The sequence below is a fragment of the Brassica oleracea genome, chromosome C2 (assembly GCF_000695525.1).
Source record: "Brassica oleracea var. oleracea cultivar TO1000 chromosome C2, BOL, whole genome shotgun sequence".
NCBI classification, from domain to species: Eukaryota; Viridiplantae; Streptophyta; class Magnoliopsida; order Brassicales; family Brassicaceae; genus Brassica; species Brassica oleracea.
This window is the reverse complement of record NC_027749.1, coordinates 20,053,077-20,071,147: the sequence shown is the minus strand read 5'-3', so window position 1 is coordinate 20,071,147 and position 18,071 is coordinate 20,053,077. Positions and strand designations below refer to the sequence as shown.

Sequence of the window (18,071 nt, the reverse complement as noted above, 5' to 3'; positions counted from 1 at the left end):
TCAATTTAAAACAATCAGATCATGCAAAGGTGATAATAATCAGATCGTGCGCATAACATAAACATGTTGGTCAGGATGATATATGATGCAAACTGGACACACGGCCAAGTAGATATGATGCACTCATTCTTAGCAATCGGATTCTATATGTGCAAGGATAATATTAAAACATTCAATCAAGGTTTAGCAATTAATCAATCAGTTTCAGGTATGAGATTTAGCTAGACTAACAATCAGATTCAATTAGGTTTTATCAAGACTAGCAATTGGATCAATAATCAAAAATAATCAAACAGATTCAAGCATTACACAATTTAGGGTTTCGATCCAAAAATAGGGTTTCAATCATGAAAAACCAAAACAATCAGTTTCAAGGCTGATTCTATCAATTTTATTAATCAGTTTCAAGGCTGATTGGTATTTAGCATAAACCATGTGTAAATAATTTATCTAGTATCCGAATTTATCAAACCTCAAAAACATATAATCAGATCAATCAATTTAATCGAACTTAGCATACGATCTTAGCATACAATCTTAAACCTCAATCAATTATATTATTTAGGGTTTATAGATATAGGGTTAGGGTTTATCGGATTTTAACTTGTAAAATCTGATTTGGGGTTTTAATCATGTAGGAACATGATTTAGGGTTTATGGGATTATTAGAATCAGATTTGCAAGTTTTAAAGTTTTAGGGTTTAGATGTTTACCTTAACCTCCAAACGGGTTGAACGGACCACCGAGAATCGAGAAGAACTTTGCGAGCTGGTACGTGCCGGATCGGATCGTCGGGTCGCGAAGAGCAGTCGGGATCGTCAGTCGGATCGTTTATCGGATGCGCTATCGGGTTCGCCTGGTTGTCGGTACGTCAGGATGCGAACATATCGTCTAGTCGGGTACTTATCGGATCGTCGGATCGTCGGATCGACTGAGCTTCTATCGGGTCGTCGGATTGATGGTGCCAGTCCATCATCACAATCGTTTTTTTTTTTTTTGATACTACCAACGTGATGATGATCCATCAAAACTCCGTTGTGATGATCACCGACATTCTTTGAATCCAACGTCACGTCTGGAGCCCTTTCGTCTCTTGTATTGTGATCCACACTTCAAACATATTAAGTTTCTTCTAATTAAAGTGGATGTAATATCACCTGATCATGTATCAAAGTAATCTCTTCTAGTGCTTGTTCGTAGGCGCCCCTTTCACATTTCCCTCTCCAAGTTGCAAGAACAACACACACTTCCCGAGAGCATCTCCAGGCTCCAGCTCCGATGCAAAATTTACTGAAAGATAGAGTGGATTATGCAGTTGTGAACAAACAAAAAATGCATTATTTAATCTACTCCATTTTGCTGTGGAGTTGGTGATGCTAACCGCACTCTATTTTATACTCTAAAATAGAGTTTAGAGTAAAAATGTTTCGATAGTATTTTATTTTTCACAAAAATAGGTTTATATTATATATAGAGTAACTTGTTTTTTTCATCACTTTATTTTTCACTTTAAAATAGAGTACTATTGGAGCAACATGCAATTCTATTATAGAGTATTCTATTTTTAAAAAAAAAATAGAGTAAACTTTCAATATAAAACTCTATTTTTTTTCCAATGGAGTAAAAATGAATATAGAGTAAAATTGCTCCAATCCTACTCCATAATAGAGTGATAAACAAACAAAAAAATAGATTACTAACTCCATCATAGAGTGAAATATAGAATTGGATTGAAGCATTTCTTATTCTATATTCATTTTTACTCCATTTTAAAAGAAAAAAATAGAGCGAGGCCAGAGACGCCCCAAAGCAACAGTTTAAAGTCTCGTGAAGCAAGTTTCAAAGTGAAACCTCCGAAAATCAAAAGAGCCAAGGCCATAACTGTGTGAATCCACCTTATGTGATAAGTATTTCGGTTATATGTCAGAAAATGAATCATCTAAATGAAGTATATAATAAATCTTCAAACGTCAGAACAAAATTAACTTCTACAACACAAAAAGAAAGCTGCAATACAGGAAAGTCTTCGAGGGTTTCTTCTACAAGCTTCACGTGTGGCCTCTAACCTCAGCGTGCGGTTTTCAGTGTTTGTCTCACGTCTCCATCCTCTTGCTCGACCTGAGAGAGAAAGACAGACATATAAGATGATGATGATATGGACATAAAACACTAGAAAGAATTAGGTAGTGTGAATCTCACCTCAACAACTACTCTCTTCTTCTTCTTCTTCTTTGATTTTCCAACATCATCAGCCTTTCTTGAATCTCTTTTTCCTTTCTTATGAATCACAACTTGCTCCTCAACGTCATCGTCTTCCTCCTCACCATCTGAATCTGTCAGAAAGTTTGTAGCTTTGTAAGTTATCCACAATGAGAAAAACCTGACCTGGCTAAAAACCATCAAAAGGGATCCATCCAAATTTGACAGAGAGTAACGAATGATCTTACCATGTTCATCATCATCGTCGAAGCCAGACCCATTAGAGGGAAAACCAGAGAAATCTTCCATGTCCTCCTCTTCTTCAAGTTCTTCATATCCTTCAACATATTCAATCTCTGGTTCCTCCTAATCCAATTCAACAAAGAATATCTGTTAAAAAAAAAGGTCTACAAGACAGAGAAAACAACAAATTATTAATCTTTTTTTAAATGTCTACCTCTTCTTCTTCCTCAACACCCTCAGCCGCTTGCTTCTCTTCGTCAAGAACCTTGTTCCACTCGAGCTCTGGGTAATTGTATATGTCACCATAAATACCTTTCTTCAATCGCTCCAGCAACTCGGTCTCAATGGCCTGTTCACAAGACCCGCTTATGAGTTATGAACAAAAGAGAAGGAAACATCAAAACACCAGAAGTAGATAGATATGGTGGTGACCTTATCCAAGACCGCTGCTTTGATAGCCTTCTCCTCTCTTCTTGATTCTCTCTTCATATCTCTCCTAGGTGTAGTCATTATCTTCTCCCTGTCAACACACAATCAAAACCATCAAACACAACAAACCACTAGGAAGCTGCAACAAAGACAACCAAGGGGACCAACCTTGTTTTGAGAGCAAGTTTCCTCATACGAATGCGCATCTGAGTCATTTTGGTCAGTCTTTGTTTGATCTTGTGCTGTAACAACTTAGGCCAATACAACTGAAAAGAAACAGAATCAAACCCATGCTCTTGTTTGCATCAATCAATGGACAAGGTAAGCTCACTAACCAAGTGCTTGTCAATGGTTTCAAGAGCCTTCTCGTAGTTTCTTGGTAACTTCACCCTCTCCCACAAGTTCTTTGGCATATGGGCTCTCTCTATTGTCTTCATATACAAATAAAATACACCTAAAACAGAGAGAATAATCAAAACTGAGTTAAAGACAAAAACATTTAAAAAATGTGTAGGCTTTGAGTTTCAGACAAGTAGTACTTTCGTGTTCTCTAATGGTGGCATAGCGACTGTTAGCGAGAGGACAAGAGCTTCGGTTGCAGATTCCTGTTACGTTGTAAGGGTTTCTACAGAAGATTCCTGTTTCGATTCTACAGAGCAGGACAAATCTCAAATCAGTAAAAATATGTCTGGAGATGTATGTTCGAAGCAAGGAGCTTACTTGGCCATGTAACTGCAGTGCTTGTGCCTGATGACTTGCCATATAACCTCGTCATGCTGCATCTTGAATTCGAAATCCGGCGGCGCAGAGTGGCGATGATCGGAAAAGAGAGGTTTATGCCAAACTAGATTTGTAATGAAGAATGTGTTGTTTTTGCTGGCGATGCGTAGTAAAACTCATATTTACTAAAATAGTAGGTGTTTGCAAATATTGAGGGGTATACTGCAATTTTTAAAATTTGCGAGAATATTAAAAAGTGATGTAATAATATTCAACTGAACCAACAAAATTAATGATGAAGAACATTATATAGAGTTAAAACTAAACCAGTGTTTGTGTTTATTCTTATTAATAATCCCAATTTGAATAACATTTGCGATTAACTAGCTGCAGACTATGAGGCACAGCTCATCTATAAAGTTCAATTTAATATTTGCCTCTAGATTGATTGTCAATGCAATATTTCAATTAGTACAGGTTCTAGCTTTTCCGAGAATCCAAAACGATTTAGAGTGAAAAGAAATGGTAAGCTTAGTGGCGAGGACTACTGAGGATAACACACATATATGACCATCAAATGTTTCAGAGGTAGTAGGCCACCAACAAGTTTGCACGATACAATTACATAGGAAAACCTTATTAAACCACACACTACATAGTCAAATCAGAACAGTCAAAAAAATCTTTGGACATCACTGTCTCGAACTAGTGAGTGACTTTATACCCATGCCCAATTACCATTACCCAAACCCCATTGATCAACCTAGGCACATCCAGTATCACCAAATCTCTGCGCACAGCATTGTCCTAGCAACGGTTTGCTGAACTGTGTTCATTAATCCCGATGTCGCCTGCGGGGGGATCTGGACCTTGACCGCTTTGACCTGTATAGCAAACCATATTTGAGTTCCAATAAAAAGCATAAGGTAGCAAAATGACTTTTTAAATTAGAGGAAAAACAAAAGTTCCAGCTTTAACCACCTGTCAAGAGAGAAGTAACATATGAAATTGGGATTACGTACCTAGATTTTTCATGAGAAGAGTAGGAATTGTGCTTGTTCTCAGAATGCTTGCTATGTGGTGACCGCGAAGTAACATGTCTATACAATCAAAACATATATAATATCTTGTCTCGTGAGTTTCATGCTACCTTTTTCCGCTTTGAACGATGCTTAGCCATCTCTCTTGGTCAAACTTTTGCTTTCAAAAGTTCTCTAACTTCACTAAGTCTAACAGACATAGAAACACTAGTGACCTCGAAATGGTAACAGTACAGAAAAATTACCTTTTTCTGGACCTTCCGGGAGATGGTGACCGATTCCTTCTTCTAGAAGAAGACTTCCTGAAGTAGGCCAAAACGATCGTTAGAATCAGAAAAAGAAGTGCAAAAGAACAAAAGTCAGAACAGATAACTCTATTGCCACCTTCTTGATTCATCAGAAGATTCATCACTCGATGGAGAAGAGCATTTTCTTCTGGACCTAACAGGAGATGGTGATATATTCCTTTTTCTCGAACGGGACTTTCTGAAAATGGGCAAAAGAATAATCATTATGAGCACTGGAAAACATTGGTAGAACAAGTTAATGTAGAACATCCCATGCCACCTTATTGAGTCATCAGAGGATCCATTACTAGTTGGAGAGCGTCTTCTTTTGTCTTTGCTTGAGTCTTGAGAATGTCTGTGTCTTGACCGTTGTTCCTTTTCCTTCTCCCTCTTTTTACCCCGGTTTTCCTTAGAATTTGTTCTGTGATGCCTCTCTGCATCCTTCGAGTCCTTTTTTACATCCAGATCAGTTGATTTTTTATTTGATTCAAAGCCTTTAACTTCTTCTGCTGACTTCATGTCCTTCTGCTTCACTCTATCTTTTGAGCCATTCTGAGAATCTCCCTTCTCTTTTCCACTTTTCATTTCATCTCCTCTACTTTTATCCCTACTCAAATCGTAGTTCAAGTCTTTCCCGGAACTTTTATTGCTATCCTGACGAAGGCTGCAATCTGATTCCAAGCCAGAGTTCTTCCTGTGAGGCTGTTCTAGTATTGCTTCTTTATCACTGACTGTTCTGTCAGGATCGTTTGTTCTATCAGAGCTGGAACTTACATTAACAGTTTTGTTACCTTCACGGAATGAATTTCTCCTGGACCCCAACATCTGATCCAAGCCTGCCTTATTCTTATTGTGAGATACATCACCGGCTACAACTTCTGGATTTAATCTCGTGTCGACCGTTGGTTTAGGTTCAGGAGGATTATCCGCGCCTGGCTGCTGAGTAACATCGTTTCTCGACCCCATGCCATGACTTTCAACTACATCACCGCCATCGACATCAGCACTAGAAGCAGCATCAGTATCCGCATCATCATCATCAGACGCATAGCTAGCAAGGCCTAGTACATCTGCTTTTTTATCTGTGCCTCCTACCGAGACCAAAACTTTTGCCGAAGCCTTGTGCGTTGGATCAGCTGCCGACCGAAAAGAAGATGATGACTTAGGTTTGACACAGTCATCTAAAGTAATGATGAAAAGTACAGAATAACAGCAAACAAACCTTTTTGTATTGCTCCATCTTCATTAATGACTTTGGTTGCAATTTCATCAAATAATTCATCTGTAACCTATTTAAAAAAATATGTCAACTGTTGCGAAAATGTGTTTGTAGACCAATTCTATCAGGCTATCTACCTTGAGAAGAACTTCAGTCAAGATACGCTTTATCTCCGAGTTAATTGCCGTGCTTCTAGCTGCATCCATCTCATCCTACAAGTAGCAAACCATGGGGGTAAATGATGGTGCTGAATAAAGTTGTAAGTAACAGGGAAGCTTGAATCGACATAAAGAACCTCATCCTCATCCTCCTCCTCTTCTTCGTCGGAAGATTTAGAAGCGCTGAACCTTTTGTCCTCACGCTGATCAAATTTCTCGGGAGGTTTATAAAGAGTATCATCGTCCATGGCCTCTCTCTCCTCAAAACTCCCTGAAGAAGGCTTTCCTTGAGATGGTTTGATCTTCGATAACTCTTCCTTGAGCCAGTTAGGTAAATTAACCTGTAAACCACCTAATTAGACAGAATCATGGAAGGTACTGAACTACACTAGAATATATTTATTCTTACGTTTTTAGAAGGAACAGACGATGCTGCATATGAGTCGTCCATGAAAGCAGTAACAGGGTGAAGAGGCGGCTTTGTCCCAAAAGCATAAGGGGGTCCAACAGGCTGGAGATTTGGTGGGGTATACCCTCCATATGGAGGCATGTTATGACCCGTAACAGGAGGTATAGCCATAGATGAATTATGCTGCCAAGAAAAGCATACATCAAACTTGCCAATACAAAAATGAAAGATAAAACCAAAAGCGTTAAGAGTACCTCTGGCATTGACGGTGCCGATGAAGGAATAGGAGGATAAACTACACCAGTTGAGGTATGGGGCATCCACGCGTTATGATGACTAGCGTAATCAGAACTTTCTCTGGTAGCAAACTGTAAAGGCTGATCGTGAAGGTTAGGTATTGGAGCGACTGTTTGATCCCCATATGCATATTGCATTTGCTGCTCTGCGCGAACAGCCCCCCCACCATTCGGCACTCCTATCTGCACATGATGCTGTGTTGCATTTCCAGATTCTTCTCTCCCTACAAACAGAGTAACGAGTTTAAGTTCTGGAGGTGTTAACAGCTTAATCAGTCTTCATATACAGTGAGAAAAAGCGCAAGGAGAATGATAATCGGTAAATGTCTAATCTATGTGCGGGACACATCTATAACTAAACCGGTTACTAGGTCAGAGAAACTTTGAAGACATCCGTTGAATTTCTAGTTACAAGGAAAACCCACAGAGAGTGCTTGACTAGAAGCTAGAATGATGTTCCAAGTAAATGGTTACCTGCAACAGAAGAATAACTATAAGGTACCTCCTGCTGATGAATAGGCAAGTTTTCTTGATGTGACAATCCAGCTGTTGCATAATTTGGATATCTCTCCGGGTGTGGAGCTGGAAACTGCTGGTAGTTATGAACATCTTGATAGCTAGGGAGCTGTGGAGCTGTCTGCTGATGAACATCTTGATAGCCTTGATCAGGGTGTTGGTGGTAGACTTGTCCACTAGGTTGGTTCGTTGCAGAGCGTTGAACCTCTGCCCATTCTTTAGCTTTTAGTGCCCAATCCTCAGCGTTACTATTAGCTGTGTAATCACGAGATTAGTCAGAAAGCTAAACCCTAATACTCACTCAATTAACATTGACCGCGATCAAGAAAGCGAACCTTGAGCGTTGTGACCTTGTTGAGACCATTCCTGATAAACAATATCAAAATCAAATCTAAGAATCAGCAACTCGACACAAGATCAATACAACGACGAAGCAAACCTGGGGATATGGCTGACGAGGAGGAGGTCCAGCAGGCGAGGGAAATTGGCTGTTACCGTTGGCGACGGCGTTAAACGGCTGCTGGTGAGAGTGAATCGGGTAAGGAGGATAAGCAGTAGGTGGTCCCCAGTGCGGCGGTGGTGGCGATGGAGAGTGAGGGCTATGGAATTGATTAGAGTAACCACCAGTCTGCGGAGGAGGAGGTAACGGTAGCCTCGCCGTATGCTGATAATATTGGTTGTAAGGATCCGCCGCTGGCGGTGGTACAGACGGCGGTCTCATGTACGGGCGCGGTGGCTGGTACGCGTCCATTCCGATTCGCGAGAGATTAGCAATGTCTCGAGAGTCTTCACAACTTTAGACCTAGGTGTCTAGAAAACAGCAGGTCGTCTTTAGTCTTTTACTTTAAATTTCGTGCCGTTAAAAATCGTTGAAACGCCAGGTAGTTCCAGTTATAAAGAAACGGGAGGTAGTGTATACTGTGTGCACGACGAGTGGTGTAAAATTAAAGAATGATCTCTGGTTAACACCATTTTACACGGTTTTTGAAAATTAAAGCCCTAACCGATCGAAAACAAAAAAAAACGATCTTTATCTCTAAAATCTGAAGGATTCAAACCCAAACCGGGAACCTGAATTAGCCGCCTAATAACCGATGTGAGGTCCACAACCGAATTCATCAGCCACAGGCCCACAGCTCACAAGGATACACCGGCGCGTGAGAAATTGCGCGTAGAGATTCAATCGTGTGGTGGTCAACTATCCCTTGTCCAAGGAAATTCTTCCATTACCGTTTCAATATTATATTGGGCTTAAACCTTATAGGCCCATATACCATACAAGCCCAGATAAAATATGAAAAACCTAGGTCATCACTATAAGTGTATGCTGCTTCTTCAGAAAACCCTAGCCGCAAGAGGAAATGACGACCAGATTCAAGAAGAACAGGAAGAAGCGTGGCCACGTCAGCGCCGGACACGGTCGTATCGGAAAGCACCGAAAGCATCCCGGAGGTCGTGGTAACGCCGGAGGAATGCACCACCACCGGATCCTCTTCGACAAGTACCATCCCGGTTACTTCGGTAAAGTGGGTATGCGATACTTCCACAAGCTTCGCAACAAGTTCTTCTGCCCGATCGTCAACCTCGACAGGCTTTGGTCGCTCGTCCCCGAGGACGTGAAGGCGAAAGCGACGAAGGACAAGGTTCCTTTGATCGATGTGACGCAGCACGGGTTCTTTAAGGTGTTGGGGAAAGGTCATTTGCCTGAGAACAAGCCTTTTGTGGTGAAGGCGAAGCTTATCTCGAAGACTGCAGAGAAGAAGATTAAGGAAGCTGGTGGTGCTGTTGTTCTTACAGCTTAGGTTTTGTTATAACTTGTCTTGTTTTGGATCTTGAGTTTTGGAACTTATGTTTGATTTTATAAATGGTTGTTATGACATTTGGGTTGAGGATTGTGATTCAGCTATTAATCGTTCATGTTCTGGAATAATTAGTGAATTATCGTTAGGTTGAGGTTAAAAGAGTCGATTACTTTGACACCACGGTACTCAAGAAAATAAGAGGCTTAGCGAGTAGCTTGTAATGCACGCCAGTTATTAGCTTTGTGTATAGCATGATTACGAGAATTCGCATAAAGCTGTTAGTGCGTATCCATTAATGTGACTAGTAGCTTTTACAAGACACAAGTCAAACGTTTCTCACTAATGTTTTGTTGCCTCGTGATGCATTTCTTCAGAAATTTATCGACTTAACCATACACACACTCTCAAAATCAATTATTACGGAAAAATGTTGGTTTTCTGTAAACACATGTAAATTATTTCTTATTTTTGGGTTGAAACCCATTATTTTTATTGAAAATTAAAAACAGCAAATATATAATATTAATTTCGTTGTACACATCAACGAACAAACTATGTATTAGTGAGAATCTTATGCGACTTATATATGTGTTTTTGAGAAGGAAGTGTTCAAATCTTGAATGGTCTTTTGTCGGATTCCGCCGCGTTCAGGTAGCGGAGGCTTACCCTTCGACGGAGCCGGAGGAGTCTTAGGCTGTGGTGGATTTCTAGATTGCAGTCCTTTTGGAGTGGTGAATCCATCTTCTTCTTTCTCCGGCTTGTTATTGATCGGAGCGGGCACCGGAATGTTCACTTTAAGCGACTTTTCGGAGGAGCCATGGCCTAAACAAAGAAAACGAACTGCTGTATGTTAATTACTTTAAAAACGTAAAAGTAAAAGACTTTTTCTTCTTCAGAGACAGATGAGAACCTGATTTTCTTGAGTTTTCTTGAGTAGTAAGTAAAATCAAAGTTTCTTTAAAACTATATCTGATTGAAGAAGCTTTGGAGGAATATATATAACACCAAAAGAGCTTTGACTAGCGGCTCAATTTCTAGTTACACCAAAAAGTCTTAAGAACATACTCTCAGCTAAGCTTTTGAGTGACTAGTGGCTATCTGTTTAAGTGTGAATACACAAAAATAATAATGTTTCTGAGTCCTTAATTTCTCTAACATTCTTCAGTACACAAAAATTTTGAAACTATCCATAATCTCGTAACCTCAGCTAGTAACAAATTGTTTTGATTAATTAATGTGGATAAATTATTGTTTTAACCGGGCCTCGTGGTCTGGTGGTAAAGGAACCTCGGCTGAGGTGCCCGCCATCACGAGTTCGAGCCCCGGCCATCAGAATGACTTAGGCCCCCTGGAGGGTACAGACGCAGGCTGGTTCCGGGTTCAGGGGGGGATTAAGGCCGAAGACCTGAACCCATCCTGGTTAACAAAAAATTTTTTTTTTTTTTTGAACTTTAGATAAAAAATTTGGTCGCTAGAAAAGAATTACAATATGTGACTGTCTAATAAAGTTGACACTATATGACTTGCATGATACTTCTACGATTTCACCGGATAAGAGAGTATCCTACAAAAAAAAAACAACATTATAGTATGAAATTATTGATGATTGTGATGCATAGGATTATATTCAGCTCGAAGCCGACTATTCACTTTACAATTCCAAACATGATGTACCTTCTATTTAGACTTCATGTAATTTTTGTGTGGCCGTGTGGGTCAACTTTCTCTAGTTCTAATATTTTTAACATTAAAGGTTTAAGGAAAAGTTGAAGCATGTGGCAGATTGAGTAGTTATAAAATCCAAAGTCGAAGCATGTGGCAGATTGAATTGTTATAAAATCCAAAGTCGAAGCATGTAGCAGATTGAACCATGTACCAAATACTTACTGATTTTGGATATAAAATCCAAAGTTGAAGCATGTGGCAGATTGAATAGTTATGTTGATTCTTTTCGTTGTAAACAATCAAATTTCTGATAAAAATAAGATAAATAGTTATGCAACATACAAGACGAAGAAAAGAATGACTCAATATGAATTTTCCATTCACTGATACTTCTCAAGATTACAAGTTCAAATCGTTGAAATATAAAATTAACATGTTCTCGTCCAGACACCACGAAGATTATAGATCCAAAATCCATTAAATCTTTACAAAAAGTGTATGAATTTTAGCTGATTCATATCTTTAGTTCGATGGCAGACGAAATAATTCTCCTAAAAAATATAAAAACTTCTAAATCGTAACTAAAACACTAAAATAAAATGCATATACAAACCATTAATGAACGCACTAAAAGGCTAATTAAATATGTATCAGTGAGAATCTTGTGTGATTATGTATGTGTTCTTGAGAAGAAAGTGTTCAAATCTTCAAAGTTGACGGAGGTAAGTCTCCCTGCTGGGGTGGATATTTTCCGACGTTTTTGGATGGCCTTTTGTTGGATGCCGCCGCGTGCAGGAGCCGGAGGACACTCAACTTGCGATGGAATACTAAATTGCACTCCCTTTGGTGGTGAATCCATCTTCCTCTTCTCCTTCTCTCTCTTTTTTATCCGGCTTCTCATTGATCGGAGCTTTCACCAGAATAGTCACTTTAAGCGGTTTTCCGGAAGAATCCATGGCCTAAACAAAGAAACGAACTGTTATGTTAATTACTTAAAACGGAAAAGTAAACTTTCTTCTTCAAGAAAAAGAGAACTGATTTTCTTGAGTTTTCTCTGAAATAAGTAAAAAAAATGTTTCGTGTAAGGAACAAGAGGAGAAGATTTAGGAGTTACGGTTTCTTTAACGGTATCTATTGAAGAAGCTCCAAAGAAAAATACCAAAAGAGACGAGGGAAGAAGGAGGAGTCCTCATATATAACGGTGGTTACTTTTATATTCCGTGTAGAAATGTTGATAAAAAAACTTTATTTATAATCATAGATTGTATAACTCTTTGGGTATAAACGGTGACCAATCAAGGACGAGGAATAATGCATTCCCTAACATTCCTAAAGACAATCACTGTTCACAAGGAATAATTCTTTGTCATTCCTTCTCATTCCTTTTTTTTAAAGATAATTAAAGAACAAAATTATTCCTTGTTAAATTTGAGAATGACAAACCATTTTTTTTATTCCTGCTATTTTATTCCTATACATTCATTTTCTATTCGTTCCTCTTGTTTTCCGGTGGTTTGTTTTCTTCACAGTGTTCATGAAAATTTACATGAACACTATCACGTCTATATTCTTTACATTTTCAATATGAAAATATAAGATAAAATATTGTGAATCTTCTCCACTTAATATATGGATAATTACTAAATTTCTAGTTTCACCAAAAAGAAGAATATACTTCTTCAGTTTCATATCAAATATACTTGCAGCTAAGTTGTTAATTTAAATTATTGTCATTTTATGGATTCAAGAGTAAAAATGTTGATATAAAACTAAGATATTATTTTTGACTAAAAAAAACTGAGATATTATTTTGTGTTCTCTCAACTTCACTGTTAAATTTTATTTATATTATTCATTCCCTGAAAACTTCACTGTTAAAATGTTCAAAACTTCAAATGGAAACTAGTATCATATGCCAGGTTCAGCACTTCTTATATTCACATGTGCAGTACCTCGTAGGTCATGATCAGTATAAGTTGATGAACAAATAAATAAATAAATAAATAAATAAAAGAGAACCGACCTTAACCACTAAACCAGAATGGACGCCTCTTCTTCTCATAAGCATTAGGAGAAGCTCTTCGTAGTCTTCATGGCAAAAACCAGCCACAAATTCCTTCCCTGTCGCCTGCAGTTAAAAACAGGCCATGAAATGTCTGAATACAACCCCTCTGGTATTATGTTTTCCTTAATTTTGTCTTAGGCATCACGACTTATGTATGAACTATCATTAACATCTCGAGCCATTAACTTTTGGTAGGAATTAGTACCTTGAGCTAGTAACAAATTATTAATGTTTATACACCAGGAGGCCTGAGTTTCAATTCCCGCAAAAGACAGAATTATGCGAATTAAGGGAGAAAAAGACTTACAAGAGATCTGCAGCATGGCGCAAGGAGTACCGTCAAGCGTGGATCCCATAGGGCGGCTCAGGTGATGCAGTCAAGCGTGAATCCTCGTACGGTAGGTATAATTATCGACTGTAAAATCGTCTGTAATATTTTTCAAATTTGTAATAGCATAATTAACCAGTGTTAAAAAAAAGTAACAAATTGTTTTGATTAATTAATGTGGATAAAAAAATTGGTCAATAGAAAAGAACTTCAAGATGTGAATGTTTAAACGTTTTCTATTACCTAAACGTTGACACTATATATGACTTGCATGATACGAAAAGATAGTTTCCTACGAAAAAACAACATCATAGTAATAAAGTATTGATGATTGTAATGCATGGGATTCTATTCAGCTCGCAACCGACTATTCAATTTAGACTTCAATTACCAAACATGATGTACCTTTCAAGTAGTTGTTGTGTGGCTGTGTGGGTCAACTTTCCTTAGTTTGAACTCAAACAGGTTCAAAGAAAACTTGAATCGGATTCAAAAGTTTATTTAATCTATTTAACCAAATACTTATCGGTTTTGGATATAAAATCCAAAGTTGAAACATGTGGCAGATTGAATAGTATTATGTTCATTCTTTTCGTTGTAAACAATCAAATTTTTGATAAAATGTGATAAGTAGTTATGCAACATATAACAGGAAGAAAAAAATGAATTTTCCATTCACTAATAAAATACGCCTCTCAAAGATAGTTTAAGTTCAGGTCGTTAAAATATAAAACTAATCTTCGAGGCACCGGGAAGAGAAGATTATATATATAGACCCATAGTAGAGGAGTTTACAGTATGACTTTCAGTTGCTTAATCATGTACCTATAAGACGAAATAATCCTACTAAAATATTTTTTAGAAAAAACCACAAAAGTCATGGCCTAAACAAAGAAAACGAACTGGTATATGTTAATTGCTTAAAAACGTAAAGTAAAAAATCTCTTCTTCAGACACAGATGAGAACCTGATTTTCTTGAGTTTTCTTGAGAAGTAAGCTAAAACAAAGTTTCTTTAAGTGTATCTGATTGAAGAAGCTTTGAAGGAATATATTTATATATACCAAAAGAGCACTAGTGGCTATAATTAGTAGCTCAATTTCTAGTTTCACGAAAAGGTCTTGAGAATATACACTTCTTCAGTTCATATCAAATATACTTTCAGCTAATAAACTTTGACTAGTGGCTATAGCTTTTTTAAGAGTGTGAACAGACAATAACAATAATGTTCTCCTGAGTCCTTTCTGTAACATTCTTGAGTTAACCAAAGTTTATCACCGTGTATTGAAACATGAAGTAATTATCATTATACTTTTTCAAACTATCCATAATATGAAAAACTCATTGATTTGAATATGAATAATATGAAAAAATCATTGGTTTATGTGTAACTTTCTTGATGTGACTAGTAGTGTGTACATTATTATAGTGGTTTTGAAATGCTATTTTTTTTGTGATGTACATTTTCTTCAGTAATTTAACCATTCGCACTCTCAGAATCAAATTTTATTAAATGGAAAATGTTGGTTTTCTGTAAACACTGGTAAATTAATTCTTATTTTATGGGTTGAAACCCATAATTTTTTCAAAATTCAAATCAACAATAATATAACATTACTTTAGTTGTAGACATCAACGAACGCACTATGTATTAGTGAGAATCTTATGCAACTCATATATGTGTTCTTGAGAAGGATGTGTTCAAATCTTGAATATTGGCGGAAGGGTTAGATTTTTCCGACGTTTTTCGATGGTCTCTTGTTGGATTACGCCGCGTTCAGGAGCCGGAGCACACTCAACCTCCGGTGGAAGACTAGATTGTGCCCTCTTTCGAGTGTTGAGTCCATCTTCTTCCTCTTTCTCTTCTTTCTCCGGCTTGTTATTGAAAGGAGATTGTTTTTTTAATCGATTTGACCAAATAATTATTGATTTTGGATGTAAATCCAAAGTTGAAGCATGTGGCAGACTGAATAGTCTTAAGTTGAATATGTTCCTGTAAGCAATCAAATTTCTAATAAAATGTGACAAATAGTTATGCAACATATAAGACGAAAAAAATAATATAATGACTCAACTATGTTTCCATTCACTTAATACGCCTCAAGATTACAAGTTCAAATCGTTAAAATATAAAATTAACATGTTCTTGTCCAGACACCGATAAGATTATGGATCTAAAGACACATAACGTAGAAGGAGTTTACAGAAAGCGTATCAATTTCAGTTGCTTCATCATCTATTATTCTACTAAAAATATATAAAAAATTAAGATAAAATCGTAACTAAGAAACTTTAGATAAATCAGAAATTCCATGCAAGGTATTAACGAACGTAATAAAAAAGCTAAATATGTATTAGTGAGGATCTTATGAGACTTATGTATCTGTTCTTGAGAAGAAAATGTTCAAATCTTGAATGTTGACGGATGTAAGCCTCCATGGGGTGGATATTTTCCGACGTTTGTTAATGGTCTTTTGTTGGATGCCGCCGCGTGCAGGAGCCGGAGGACACTCAACCAGCGGTGGAATTTTAAATTGTGCCCCCTTTGGAGTGGTGAATCCATCCTCTTCTTCTCCTTCTTTCTCTAGCTTCTTATAGATCGGAGTCTTCACTTTAAGTGTCTTTCCCGAAGAATCCATGGCGAAGAAAACTGAATAAACAAAAACAACAAGGAAAATAAACCCTTTGACATAAACTAGTATGTTAATTACTTTAAACGAAAAAGTAAATTTCACTCTTTAAAGGATAATGAGAACTGGTTTTCTTGAATTTTCTAAGCAAAAGGAGGAGCAATAAGAAGATCAGGTTTTAGGGCTTTTTTCACTGTATCTGATTGAAGAAGCTTTGAAGAGAAAATACCAAAAAGAAAAGAAGAAGCAAAGGGTCTGAATGGTAACCAAGGGAATGAAGAGGAACATTACATTCCTTAACGTTCCTCAAAAATGTTACCATTCATGAGAAGTATTTTTTCCTCTTCCTTCCTTCTCGTTCCCTTTTTTTGTAGAGAATTATAATGCAAATTTGTTCCTTGTTAATTTTGATAAGGAGCCCTCGTTCCTGATCATTCCCAAAATTTTATTCCTATTCATTTCTAATATTACCAGTCACACCCAAAGAGTTGTGGTGAATCTGATATCATTTTTAACTTAATATATAACGGTGAAATATTTTTCATCTAGAAACTTTATTTTATCAACGATTTGGATAACTCTTTGTTAATTTTCTTCTTAATGTGAATGAAAATAAACGTGAATCAATATCACGTCCATGTTCATTACATTTTTAATATGAAAAAATAAGATAAAAATATTGAGAAGCTTCTCCACTTAAGATCTGGATAATTACTCAATTTATAGTTTCACCAAAAATAAGAATATACTTCTTCCGTTTCATATATCAAATATACTTCCGGCTAAGCTTTTTTTACTTAAATTAATGTCATTTTATGGGTTCAGTGAAAAAGTTTATATAAACTCGAGATTATTTTTTTGTGCTATCCAATAAGTATAAAGGGATTTTAAAGAGCATGAGAAGAGTTATTGCAGACTAGGACCAGTAGTTATAGCTTTTTAAGAGTGAATAGACGATAATAATGTTCTCCGAGTCCTTTCTTCACATTCTTGAGTTAACCAAATTTGTCACCGTACTAAGACATGAAGTCATCATTGAACTTTTTTGAAACTAGTCATAATCCATGGCATTATCCTCAGATGAAAGACCCCGAAAAACAAGAAACCAAATAAACTCAAAGAGGTTGCAAGAACATGATAATGTTTGTTTGATCATAAAGGGGATAGGGGATAGGGGATATTGGTCATCTCGAAGTAACCACCTCGTTGCCCACATAGGTGTGAAAAGATATGAGCTGAACTTCATCGACTTGAATAGGATTAATATGAAAGAATCCGCTTAGATAAATTGTGAATCACTCAAAAAAACAAACATCAGAAATAAACATTTATCCTCAAGATTCTGTATATAGCATTCAACATCTATCCACAGAAAACCCACAAGCATTAATGTTGTGTGTCCACTCTGTAAAACAACACTCTGATTGCAACAAACAACGATAGATGTCCACAAAAATGAAACAAAAAAGATTCAAGGAAAGGTGTTTCTCTATTCCGTGTAAGATGATTTGTCAAAGACTCCAGATTGTTGGGAGGAGCTATTTCATTTTGCGCGAGACTAAACATGATGTACCTTTCTATTTAGACTTCATGTAATTTTTGTGTTAGCCGTGTGGGTCAACTTTCTCGAGTTCGAATATTTTAACATTAAAGGTTTAAGGAAAAGTTGAAGCATGTAGCAGATTGAAGCATGTAGCAGATTGAATAGTTATAAAATCCAAAGTTGAAGCATGTGGCAGATTGAATAGTTATAAAATCCAAAGTCATGTGGTAGATTGAACCATGTGACCAAATACTTACTGATTTTGGATATAAAATCCAAATTTGAAGCAAGTGGCAGATTGAATAATTATGTTGATTCTTTTCGTTGCAAACAATCAAATTTCTGATAAAAATGTGATAAATAGTTATGCAACATATAATACGAAGGAAAGAATGACTCAACTATGAATATTCCGTTCACTGATACTTCTCAAGATTACAAGTTTTCAAAAAAAAAATATTCTCGTCCAGGCACCAAGAAGATTATAGATCCCAAATCCATTAAGTCTTACAAAAAAATGTAT

At 37.0% G+C, this 18,071-nt stretch overlaps 3 protein-coding genes across 3 annotated transcripts; 1 reads left to right on the top strand and 2 right to left on the bottom strand.

Moving 5' to 3' along the window:
* Nucleotides 1-1,935: 1,935 nt before the first annotated feature.
* LOC106325429 (protein MAK16 homolog A-like) lies at nt 1,936-3,761 on the bottom strand. The gene is made up of 9 exons (XM_013763473.1): nt 3,592-3,761; nt 3,411-3,520; nt 3,207-3,325; nt 3,040-3,137; nt 2,875-2,962; nt 2,657-2,791; nt 2,448-2,565; nt 2,200-2,333; nt 1,936-2,118 (listed from the first exon to the last, which is right to left on the bottom strand). The coding sequence occupies exons 1-9, from the start codon at nt 3,651-3,653 to the stop codon at nt 2,068-2,070; spliced, it is 915 nt and encodes a 304-aa protein (XP_013618927.1). The 5' UTR covers nt 3,654-3,761; the 3' UTR covers nt 1,936-2,067.
* A 378-nt stretch (nt 3,762-4,139) lies between these two features.
* Nucleotides 4,140-8,319, bottom strand: LOC106327240 (arginine/serine-rich protein PNISR). Its single transcript, XM_013765343.1, has 13 exons — nt 7,956-8,319; nt 7,852-7,882; nt 7,475-7,771; nt 6,959-7,224; nt 6,705-6,887; nt 6,433-6,636; nt 6,275-6,349; nt 6,141-6,207; nt 5,199-6,054; nt 5,016-5,117; nt 4,877-4,933; nt 4,614-4,691; nt 4,140-4,475 (listed from the first exon to the last, which is right to left on the bottom strand). Exons 1-13 carry the CDS (start codon nt 8,265-8,267, stop codon nt 4,427-4,429), a joined length of 2,577 nt encoding a protein of 858 aa, XP_013620797.1. The 5' UTR covers nt 8,268-8,319; the 3' UTR covers nt 4,140-4,426.
* A 528-nt stretch (nt 8,320-8,847) lies between these two features.
* On the top strand, nt 8,848-9,446 carry LOC106324781 (60S ribosomal protein L27a-3). The gene has a single exon (XM_013762765.1). It carries the CDS (start codon nt 8,878-8,880, stop codon nt 9,316-9,318), a length of 441 nt encoding a protein of 146 aa, XP_013618219.1. The 5' UTR covers nt 8,848-8,877; the 3' UTR covers nt 9,319-9,446.
* The last annotated feature ends 8,625 nt before the right edge of the window (nt 9,447-18,071 follow it).

Bases quoted from the DNA above. Each gene is read 5' to 3' on its own strand.
- LOC106327240 (XM_013765343.1), bottom strand. From the start codon at position 8,267: ATGGACGCGTACCAGCCACCGCGCCCGTACATGAGACCGCCGTCTGTA. The intron at 7,772-7,851 runs GTTCGCTTTCTT...GTGATTACACAG, and splicing joins ACAAGGTCACAACGCTCAAG to CTAATAGTAACGCTGAGGAT. The intron at 6,350-6,432 runs GTTCTTTATGTC...TGCTACTTGTAG, and splicing joins AGGAGGAGGATGAGGATGAG to GATGAGATGGATGCAGCTAG.
- LOC106324781 (XM_013762765.1), top strand. From the start codon at position 8,878: ATGACGACCAGATTCAAGAAGAACAGGAAGAAGCGTGGCCACGTCAGC.
- LOC106325429 (XM_013763473.1), bottom strand. From the start codon at position 3,653: ATGCAGCATGACGAGGTTATATGGCAAGTCATCAGGCACAAGCACTGC. The intron at 2,334-2,447 runs GTAAGATCATTC...ACTTTCTGACAG, and splicing joins CGACGATGATGATGAACATG to ATTCAGATGGTGAGGAGGAA. The intron at 2,119-2,199 runs GTGAGATTCACA...TTTCTCTCTCAG, and splicing joins AGAAGAGAGTAGTTGTTGAG to GTCGAGCAAGAGGATGGAGA.